The sequence below is a fragment of the Dermochelys coriacea genome, chromosome 3 (genome assembly GCF_009764565.3).
Source record: "Dermochelys coriacea isolate rDerCor1 chromosome 3, rDerCor1.pri.v4, whole genome shotgun sequence".
Classification (NCBI taxonomy): Eukaryota; Metazoa; Chordata; order Testudines; family Dermochelyidae; genus Dermochelys; species Dermochelys coriacea.
The window spans coordinates 661,588-673,065 of NC_050070.1; the positions used below are offsets into that span (position 1 = coordinate 661,588).

General features: G+C 48.7%; 2 protein-coding genes across 5 annotated transcripts in view; both read right to left on the reverse strand.

The window, feature by feature from the left end:
* Nucleotides 1-7,501, reverse strand: part of NRBP1 (nuclear receptor binding protein 1) — a 75,781-nt gene extending 68,280 nt beyond the window's left edge. For 2 of the 4 annotated variants that reach the window (XM_043509921.1, XM_043509920.1), the window contains exons 1-2: nt 7,346-7,501; nt 6,076-6,312 (exon numbers count right to left, since the gene is read on the reverse strand). In XM_043509921.1, coding sequence (XP_043365856.1) covers nt 6,076-6,291 — 216 coding nt within the window. In that variant the 5' untranslated portion in view covers nt 6,292-6,312; nt 7,346-7,501. Of the gene's footprint in view, nt 1-6,075; nt 6,313-7,335 lie in introns of all 4 variants that reach the window. The other 2 variants (XM_038397435.2, XM_038397434.2) reach the window with 2 other exon arrangements.
* On the reverse strand, nt 7,332-7,907 carry LOC119852549 (glycine-rich cell wall structural protein 1.0-like). The gene has a single exon (XM_038393828.1). The coding sequence runs from the start codon at nt 7,905-7,907 to the stop codon at nt 7,332-7,334; it is 576 nt and encodes a 191-aa protein (XP_038249756.1).
* Between the last annotated feature and the right edge of the window lie 3,571 nt (nt 7,908-11,478).

Genomic DNA, 11,478 nt, shown 5'->3' on the forward strand with positions numbered 1-11,478 from the left:
AAATAAATTCTGTTCTATGTCTACACCAGAGTTTTTAACCTCATGTTGGTTGTCTGTCAATTAACATGTTTGTAAAGGCTAGTGTGGACATTAATGAAATGCTTGTTTAACACATTTGAAGCCATGTTTTAGCTATGCAAGGCCAGGCTAAAAGAGCAAGCTAATCTAACTTCCAACTTCCTTGGCTGTATTGCAACAGGGCTTTTCAATCCTGATGAGATAACCTGATTGAGCTAACATTGAAACATATCCTTTCTGTAAAGATAGGGCTTTAGTGGACAAAGATTCATTTGTTCTGGCCCAGGGATGCATACAAGACCCGATGTACTCTCTGGACAGTGCACTAGGAAGGCAGAAAAATGAGCTAAAGCTGCCAGAGAAACATTGTGAGATCTGGGGTTCTTGGTCATTCTTTGGTTTTCATTGCTTAGTGAAATACCCAGTGAGCATCATGGGAAGGGAAAGGTAGTTTTCTAGTAACTGCCATAAATAGCATGAGAGGTAAATTGCAGGATCTTCCACAGATCTGCACTGGGACCTGCGCTGTTCAACATATTCATAATAAATCTGGAAAAGGGGGTAAACAGTGAGGTAGCAAAATTTCCAGATGATACAAAATTACTTGATTATACAAAATTAAGCTGACTGCAAAGAGTTACAAAGTGATCTCACTAAGCTGGTGACTTTTTGTCCTAAGACTACAGGAGTGTTAACAGGCCATTTCACCTCAAATGGTCCCTTAGAAAGTTTAGTATAAGTAGTTAGTACACAATCTGTTTAACCTTGTATTTAGGTGCAACACTGAGTACATTTCCCAGACCTGAGGAAGACTGCTGCCATACATACAAAAGGATGAGGTCTAAATTATCTGTTACCACTCAAGATAGATCTTGGAGATGTTTAAGTGTTTTGTTGACACAGCTATCCACAGCTGGGACCCCACAACCTTAGCCCCAATCCACCACAAGGAACACACAAACCCCGAGGTAGGAATCTGAGGCAATTTTCAAAGGGGCAATTCTGATGAGAAGCTGCTAGGTAACCATATTATGCACTTAGGATCACGGAGCAGCCCATGAAGGTGTGCCTTAACAATTCCTATATTCCAAGGCCGGAAGGGACCATTGTGATCATCTAGTCTGACCTCCTGTATAACACATGCTAGAGAACTGCCCCAAAATAATTCCTAGAGCAGATCTTTTAGAAAAACATCCAATCTTCATTTAAGAATTTCCACTAATGGAGAATCTACCATGACCCTTGGTAAATTGTTCCCATGGTTAATTACTCTCATTTAAAACTTTAGGTCTTTTTTCTAATGTTTCTATCCTGCATTTCACTGATTCAAAGTGTTGTCATTCAATAACCTGCATAAAGAATTTTAAGTTCTTAGAAAGAATTTGAGTTAGTCTCTGGCATATAGAATTTTACCAGCTCTCTGGCTATGAATGTGGGATGTCACTATAAAAACTTGTTTCCATTGACTCACCACTTTCCATGTTTGGGCTCAGTCAAGGGGTACATATTTATGGGGAAGAATGGCTGAGAAACAAGGAAGTGGGAGGAAAACTACTGAAGACAGATGTGCAGCATTTTAAGACTTTTTTCCTCACTTGTGACTCAAACTATATACTTTGTAACTACAAGCCCCTTGTAGGGGGTTGTCCTATTGCAAGACTGGTAGGAGAGTGAAGTGGAAAGGAAAAAAAAAAACAAAAAACGTTTCTGAACATGTTCCCTTGGTACCCAATAAAGTGTACAATAAAAAAAGATAAGCACTTAATAGCTATCATCATTCTATTAGCAAATCCTAGTGAAAACCTGCCCTCTTCTTGGTGACTTGCCAAGGCCCCAGTGTTCTCCAGCTGCTACATATGGTCTCACTAGATTAAAACCCATTGCCAAATTCTGTACAATTATAAAGAAACCTAGGCCGTTACATACACCAAACTACACTAAAAGAATTTTAGGTCGCAAAGTCAATGATCCAAAAGAAAGGAAATGCCAAAATGAAGGTTGCCTGTGTAACTTTAATTCTGTTCCCCAATGCATATCCATCATGATGTAGTCTAATGATCACACACTGTTTTGTTCCACAGGCATTTGCCTCTTTCAGTGCACAGGATGGATGATGCTCAGGGAATGAATCAGCTGTGTAATGACTAGAGGGTTTTCAACAGGATCACTACCTCACTGCTGCAAAAATTAGGAGGTGGTGCACAGTGTATAAAAGTTTGTCTACACAGAGAAATTAGCTGAACAGTTGTTCCACTATAGCTCCATCTGTGAGCACTGTATTGGAATCAAAGTCACTTTAATTCCAAAATAATTAGTGCACTTCCATAGCAATTTTTCTGGAATAAAATGACTTATTCCAGAACAGCATCCACACAAGGACTATTCATGAATAGTTTATTCTGCTACAACTAGTCCAGTCAATTTCCCCATGTAGGCAAGCCTTAAGGAAGATTTTTTCTGCAGAAAGACCACATGGTTAAGATAACGGAATACCACCCAGAAAAAAATGTTTTCTATCCAACCCACACACTTCATATGTGACCATTGGGCAAGTCAAGCCAAAATTTGCATAGACAGCCACTAGCTGTGTGTTCCTCATTTTCTGGGTGCCTCACTTGAGATACATGGAGCCTGACTTTCAGAAGTGGTAAGCACTCACAACTTCAGTGAAATCAAAGGGAACTGTAGATGCTGAGCATCTCTAGCAGGAAGGCAGTTTGATCTGGAGGAATGAAGAGTCAGGGGTTCTGCCCCTGGCTCACTGTGGGGCATTGGACAGGTCCCTTTGCTCATTTATTTTAGGTTTTCCATTATTAAATATTGCCACATTTTCCCACCTAAGCTTATAGAAATGCCAAATATTCTGGAAAATGTACAGCTGGAGAAGTTTGCAACTTTTGGCCTTAATCTGCAAAAACCCCCTCTACCGCACAAGCATGCTGCAGAGAAATGATTTAATGTTTGTTAGGCTCCAATACACCAGCGATAAGCACCACAGAAAAGGCCATGAAGCCATTAGTCATTCCATGTGTGGATATCTGGGCGTGCCGTCAATGAGGCACGGGGCCACATACTGAGTTAAGATGTTAAACAGAAATACTGAGCAGCTGCCTCATTCCTTAACCACCATTCATCCTGGGTGCTTAGGAAGATGGGGCCCTACGAAGGAAACAACATGTGCTCGCATAACTGTAGACTATCATCCCACCACACACAAGCAGGCAGTTATGGTAGAGTGTACATACCCTCCTTGTACCCATCAAGGGTATGCCTTTACTAGGAAACAAGGTGTGCTCTTACCTGGTATTAGCTAACATGAGATCAAATTAAAAACAAGGCACCACATGGTTTTTGCATGTATTAACAGGTCAATATAAAGACTATGAGCAAGTCTTGGGTTCACCTTGACCTTCTAACTTAGTGAAGACAAAGCAGTGGTAGTTTTAACACCTAAGAAGTTACCTAATAATACCGGACATGAAGTAAGTGTGCACTTTTTTTCCCTAGTAAAGCCAAGCTCTGAGAAGAGAGGATGGGGTGCGTCTTGTATGATCCTCAAGATCACATTTGTTTTAGCAGACCGCATCAGGAAGCAAATCCCAGACCCAAGGACTCCTCACAGACAAGTCATGTCACCTGCCTGGAGGTCAGCTTTGGTAACAGACATCTAGGACTGCGTGAAATGCACGGGCCACAGTGGAGAATGGAAGGAAGCTAGAGTCTGTGACAGCCCACTGGGGGCTTTATAAAGGGCAAACAAAACCCTATTGTGCATCAGGAGCTTAGTGCAGACCAAGCAGCATGTGAGTCAAGTTTACATGGCATACCTCTACGTAAAAGGCAGTATTTTGCACTGGCTGAAGTTCCAAGTCAAGCCCAAAATACAGCCACAACTACAAGAGTCCAGCCAGCAGCTGACAGAGAGATGGATGATTGTGGTAACCTCCACATCAGAGAAGGTTTGACAAAGACAAAGACAGCAAAACACAAATTGGCCAATGCTCTCTGGATAACCAACAACAAAGGGCTTGATGAGACATGTGCACTGATGCTACAAATACCATCTGTCATAAATATAAAGGGAAGGGTAACCACCTTTCTGGATACAGTGCTATAAAATCCCTCCTGGCCAGAGGCAAAACCCTTTCACCTGTAAAGGGTTAAGAAGCTAAGGTAACCTAGCAGGCACCTGACCCACAATGACCAATGAGGGGACAAGATACTTTCAAATCTGGAAGGAGGGGGGCAAAGGGTCTGTGTGATGCTTTTGCAGGGAACAGATCAGGAATGCAGATTCACAACCCCTGTTAGTTAGTAAATAAGTAAGTAAGTAATCTAGCTAGAAATGTATCAGATTTCCTTTTGTTTAATGGCTGGTAAAATAAGCTGTGCTGAATGGAATGTATATTCCAGCTTTTGTGTCTTTTTGTAACTTAAGATTTTGCCTAGAGAGATGCTCTATGTTTTGAATCTGATTACCCTGTAAAGTATTTACCATCCTGATTTTACTGAGGTGATTCTTTTACTTATTTAATTAAAATTCTTCTTTTAAGAACCTGATTGATTTTTCATTGTTCTTAAGAGCCAAAGGTTTGGGTCTGTGTTCACCTGTACAAATTGGTGAGGATTCTTATCAAGCCTTCCCCAGGAAAGGGGGTGTAGGGCTTAGGGGGATATCTGGGGGGAAGACATCTCCAAGGGGGCTCTTTCCCTGGTCTTTGTGTAAGACGTTTGGTGGTGGCAGCATAGGGTTCAAGGACAAGGCAAAGTTCGTACCTTGGGGAAGTTTTTAAACTAAGCTGGTAAGAATAAGCTTAGGGGGTCTTTCATGCAGGTCCCCACATCTGCACCCTAGAGTTCAGAGTGAGGAAGGAACCCCCTCACTTCTCTGTTGCCCATTTTCTGTGCAGAAGTAAACTGCACCAGCTCTAACCCAGCTTGGATAAAAAGAGAAACCCTAACTAACAGAGACCACAGATAGGCCCCTGGACTTGATATTCCAGAGACTGAGGAAAACCATTTTCAAACGGGGCTTGTGAAGTTCTCTCTTATTCCACCGTCCAAAGGGGATTAGGTAGGAGATAACTCCACCATCATGTGAAGTGCTATTCAGTAGCGCTCAGGTACATTCAGTATGTTGTCTCATTCTCTTACACAAACAGGGGCAAAGCAAACTATCATCTGGAAATGACGACAGGGTGAGGGAGAGAAGGATGTAAAGGAACCAACAGGAGAAAGCTACTTTGAGACAGGTAGGGAACAGTTCAGCTCAGGAAGGGAACCAGGTTCTATGACTAGACCACTCGCTAATAAAAAGAACCGATGGCAGCAATCTGTCCTGCTCACTCTGAGGTAGTCACATGACAACCACAGGACAAGATGCCCTGGGCTACTCAGACAGATTCGTTTTCAGAGTAGCAGCCGGGTTAGTCTGTATTCGCAAAAAGAAAAGGAGTACTTGTGGCACCTTAGAGACTAACAAATTTATTTGAGCACAAGCTTTCGTGAGCTACAGTGATGAAGCGAGCTCCTTTTCTTTTTTCAGACAGATTAGTTCACTTCTAGCCAGACCACAGAGCAGTTCCTTATCCCGAGGCTGAGCTTCCTCATCCCACCATTGGTCTTCCTGGGGAATTGTAACTCTGCACCAGCCCCAAACACTAGCTATACCCAAAAGAAAGTACAGCATTTCACCAGCTCACATAGACCCCTACCTCTGATCCTCATCACTTCCCCTATTTTCTGTGTTTCACACCCTCAATAGAGGCCATTAGAACAGCCATACTGGGTTAGACCAAAGGTCCCTCTAGCCCAGTATCCTGTCTTCTGACAGTGGTCAATGCCTAGAACAGGTAATCATCAAGTGATCCATCCCATGGCCCACTCCCAGCTTCTGGCAAACAGAGGCTAGGGACACCATCCCTGCCCATCCTGGCTAATAGCCATTGATGGATCTACCCTCCATGAATTTATCTAGTTCTTTTTTGAACCTGTTACAGTCTTGGCCTTCACAACATTACAAGTTCCCTGCCCCTTGCTCATTTGGTGGGCACTGACCTCTTCACGTCTCTTTTGCCACCGTCCACAAGGAGATTCTTCAAGGATTTCAGACTCATCTTCACTCTCCTCCTCTTCCTCCTCCTCCTGGGGCACTGCTGGAGCTGCAGAAGTCACTGGTGGAGACACAGAGGTCATTCCTGGCCCAGAAGATGTGGATTCTGGCTTTGTGTCTGAGCCACTGCTGGGAACCTGCTTGGCTTCTCCTTCAGACATGATGGGATGCAACTCTAGTACCTGGAAACCATGACAAAGCTCATCAGATACCACCTCTAGTCAAGCACCCAGCACTGTACTAGGGAAAGCGGAGCGGATATTCCCCAAGGACAGCCACTCTCCAGCTCAGGGCAGCTCACTCAGGACGAGGAATTTGACTTGATTCTTCTAAGACTTAGCAAAGCAGCACTTAGTGTCTGACCACTGCAGATCTGTTTTGGGCCCAACCAGTGAGCTCACCCCACATGTTCCTGAAGTACCGCAGCCACCCTAGTCGCTTAGGGAGAACAGTCTCTCTGTGAAATCTGATCCAGCAGAGGCCAAAGAGTTTTGCTCGTTTCCCATTCCCCCACAGATAGTTTTGAGTCAATCACTGGGGGGGCCTCAGTCTCTCTCACACACTTAGGCTGCATGCCTTGCTTTCTGGGAAGGCTAAAGAGCAAGGGCTTGGTTAAGGGGGAGAAATCTTGCTGCTCAGGCAGGCAGAGCTGCCTTTTTCGGGGCATTACCAGACGTGCCAAGAGCGAGCCCTACACATGGGTGCGAGTGGGCTGGGACCCAGCCAGCAGCACCGTCGGCTGGTCTCCGAGACTTCCCAGAATCATTTCGACGCAGCAGATCCCTGGACCAAGGGACGAGGCGGATTTGGGGCCAGCTCTGCCACGGGGAAGCGTCACTAGCTCACACGCGCACCGGCCAGGTGGCGAGCAGCAGACGGGGACTTGCCCAGCAAGGGCCCAAGCTAGGTCTCGGCTACCGGGGCAGACCCCGCGCACCAGGCTCCCCCGCCGCCCCAGCTCCCGCTAATGGGACGTCTCCGTCCCGCCCGGGGAGAAGCAGATGAGAGCCGGGAGCCCCGCAGCCCCGCTCAGCGCCCGCCCCGCCCCGCCCGGAGACCCCCCGCCCCGCCGGGCCGGGCCGGGCCTCGGGCCCTCGCCGCCGCCGGCCCCGCTCACCGGCCCGGGCCGCCCCAGGCCCGTCGCGGCCCTCAGCGCCCGCCCGCAGCAGACGGGGTCGGCCCGGCCGCCCACAGGCCGCACTCACCGGGCTGGGCTGGGCTGGGCCCGGCGCCTCCCGCTCTCGCCGCCGCCGCCGCCGCCGCCCGGGCTGCTCCCTACGTCGCCGACAGCCGCGGCACTAACCGCAGCCCGGCGCAACGCACCCTGCTGGCGGCCCGCACAGGCGGACCAATGACACGCGCCCGGCCCGCCGCCGCCGCCTCCCGATTGGAGGGCGCCCGGGCAGAGCCCGCCCCTCCAGCCGGGCAGGTACCGCGCTGGGGGCGGGGCCTCTGGAACGCTCTGACCGGCGGCCCTGGCTGAGGCGGGGCGGCCCGGGGCCAGGGGGATGGGCGCAGCCTGCCCAGCCCCCCAGCTGGCGGCCCCCCCGTCCATCCAGGCACCAGGCGTGAGGCCAGGGGGATGGGCGCAGCCTGCCCTGCCCCCCAGCTGGCGGCCCCCCCGTCCATGCAGGCACCAGGCGTGAGACCAGGAGGATGGGCGCAGCCTGCCCTCCCCCACAGATGAGTGCCCCCCGTCCATGCAGGCACCAGGCGTGAGGCCAGGGGGATGGGCGCAGCCTGCCCTGCCCCCCAGCTGGCGGCCCCCCCCGTCCATGCAGGCACCAGGCGTGAGGCCAGGGGGATGGGCGCAGCCTGCCCTCCCCCACAGATGAGTGCCCCCCGTCCATGCAGGCACCAGGCGTGAGGCCAGGGGGATGGGCGCAGCCTGCCCTGCCCCCCAGCTGGCGGCCCCCCCCGTCCATGCAGGCACCAGGCGTGAGGCCAGGGGGATGGGCGCAGCCTGCCCTCCCCCACAGATGAGTGCCCCCCGTCCATCCAGGCACCAGGCGTGAGGCCAGGGGGATGGGCGCACCTGCCCTGCCCCCCAGCTGGCGGCCCCCCCGTCCATGCAGGCACCAGGCGTGAGGCCAGGAGGATGGGCGCAGCCTGCCCTCCCCCACAGATGAGTGCCCCCCGTCCATGCAGGCACCAGGCGTGAGGCCAGGGGGATGGGCGCAGCCTGCCCTGCCCCCCAGCTGGCGGCCCCCCCCGTCCATGCAGGCACCAGGCGTGAGGCCAGGGGGATGGGCGCAGCCTGCCCTCCCCCACAGATGAGTGCCCCCCGTCCATCCAGGCACCAGGCGTGAGGCCAGGGGGATGGGCGCACCTGCCCTGCCCCCCAGCTGGCGGCCCCCGCGTCCATGCAGGCACCAGGCGTGAGGCCAGGAGGATGGGCGCAGCCTGCCCTCCCCCACAGATGAGTGCCCCCCGTCCATGCAGGCACCAGGCGTGAGGCCAGGGGGATGGGCGCAGCCTGCCCTCCCCCACAGATGAGTGCCCCCCGTCCATCCAGGCACCAGGCATGCTGCCTGGGGCAGCAACTCCCAAAGAGAGTTGGGGCCCTGGTGAGTAATCAGCTGAACATGGGCCAGGCTGCAGCCCAAGGGGCTAACAGGGGTACGGAGAACTTCCAGTAGGAGCAGCGAGGTGATTTTCCCTCTGTATCTGGCACTGGTGCTACCACTGCTAGAGTGCAATTCAGGTGTCAAGTACAGCTCAAGTCAGATATTGATCAACAGGAGAGGGGTCAGAGAGGGGCCACAAGAATGATTCAAGGATTAGAAAGCCTCCCTTATAGTGCTCAGTCTATTTGGCTGGACATCGCAGTCCATAAATACTGACAGGGGGAACAAATATTTGATCATGGGTTCTTCAGTCTGGCAGAAAAAGGTTTAACACAATCCAGTGGCTGAAAGCTGAAACTAGAGAAATTCAGACTGGAAATAAGGCGTACATTTTGTCACAGTGAGAGTAATTAACCACTGGAACAATTCACTAAGGGTCATGGTAGATTCTCCATCACTGGCAATGTTTTATAAAAAAGGTTTTATAAAAGATCTGCTCTAGGAATCATTGTGGGTCATTCTCTGCCTGTTTTTTACAGGAGGCCATACTAGATTATCACAATGTTTCCTGGTGGCTTTAGAATCTATTAATCTCATTCTGGCTGTTCATGAACACATGCTTCCCTACAGTAGGTTGGCGAAAGCCTTGCAATTGCTACCTGGATTCTACTCTCCTCCCTTCTGCTCTGTGGAGCCCCTGCCTGGGTGTTGGAGTTATTATTTATGCAGAGTATTACCATGACACTAATTTAACCATAAATTCCTTTATTCAATTCCCAAAGGTCAAATGGTATTTATGCAATTGAGCTAACCATGCCTAAAAAGCCTATATAAATAGCAATTTACCACAGCCAAACAGAACAAAAGTATTTGATCCAGGTACTTACAAATGGGCTAAAGCCAGGGGTCCTTAGACTCATTGGTCAGCTCCAACTTGGTCAGGCAGTTATTAGCAATGAACCCTTTAAGAGTTTATTTTTATATGCTTAACATAAAGTGATGTCATTACCAATTATTGAACCTTAGCTAAGGTCAGGTGAAGGAGTTTTTTATATAGCCAAGTATTTACTGCAATTAATGATGTTTTATTTCTAGTACTTTAGTTCAAACCTTAAAAAAGGGAATGCTTGTATTTCAAAGGGTCACTTTAACACAACTCTTCTTTCTTATGATTTCCTTTTTGGTCATGTGCTTTGGGCCTATTGGTCATGCCAATATCACAACTCAATTTAAAAACATAGTTAATCCAAATCTAATGTGGGCCTACAGTCCTGTTCTGGGCCAACCTATTCTGGTAACAGCTGTCTACATTACAGAGTAGCTTTCATCACTACAGAGTCAGGATCCAGAATCTAAGGTTCCATTTTTAAAAATCAAGTTTTTAAACCTCATGGTTGCAAAATTAACACTATCAATCCAAACTGTCTCCCCTACTTCCCCAGGTGACAAGAGCCCATCCCCCTATGCAGTTGTAGAAACCCCCAGCTTCTTCCAACAACTTCTAGAATGCAGAAACACATTAGCCTAGAGTGGTTACTGTTCCAATATAACAAAAGCAAACACTATTTTATTATTCCCCTACTACTCTTCTATGGGTTCTCTAGTGAGAATTCAGGGCTGGCAGTGCAAGTGTAACACCAACAGACCCCGGTTGGTCGTCGGCAGGCGGAATCAAACCTGGGGCCTCTGGAGCTTAGTGCATGAGCCTCTACCACATGAGCTAAAAGCCAACTGTCTCAGTGCCACTATATGGGACAGAAGAACCACACCCAGGAGGTGCGTGGGTTACACAAGCACTGCCTTAAGTGGGAAAAGCACCCTAGGATCATAAGAACAGCCATACTGGGTCAGACCAAAGGTCCATCCAGCCCAGTATCCTGTCTTCCGACAGTGGCCAATGCCAGATGCCCCAGAGGGAATGAACAGGACAGGCAATCATCAAGTGATCCATCCCGTCGCCCATTCCCAGCTTGGGACACCAAGGCTAGGGCCACCATCCCTGCCCATCCTGGCTTATACCTAAGGCTACAATTAGGTCACAGAAGTCAGGAAGTCACAGAATCTGTGACTTCCAGAAACCTCTGTGACATTGGGGGCTCCCACAGCTGACCAGCAGCCATGTAGTGTGAATAATGCTACCTGACCGAATTTGCTACTTAGGGTATACTGAGCATGCTCACATGAACTGAGCATACTCAGGTTTCAGAGTAGCAGCCGTGTTAGTCTGTATTCGCAAAAAGAAAAGGAGGACTTGTGGCACCTTAGAGACTACCAAATTTATTAGAGCATAAGCTTTCGTGAGCTACAGCTCACTTCATCGGATGCATTTGGTGGAAAAACTTTTGGGGAAGCATTGTGCGTTGTGTGAAAAAATACTTCCTTTTGTTTGTTTTAAACCTGCTGCCTATTAATTTCATTGGGTGATCCCTAATTCTTGTGTTATGAGAAAGAGTAAATAACACTTCCTTATCTACTTTCTCCACACCACTCATGATTTCATAGACCTCTATCATCTCCCCCCCTTAGTCATCTCTTTTCCATGCTGAAAAGTCCCAGTCTTATTCATCTCTCCTAAAGGAAGCTGTTCCATACCCCTCATCATTTTTGTTGCCCTTTTCTGAACCTTTTCCAATTCCAATATCTCTTTTTTGAGATGGGGTGACCACATCTGCATGCAATATTCAAGATGTGGGTGTGGATTTATATAGAGGAAATATGATATTTTGTCTTATTATCTATCCCTTTCCTAATGATTCCCAACACGCTGTTAGCTTTTTTGAC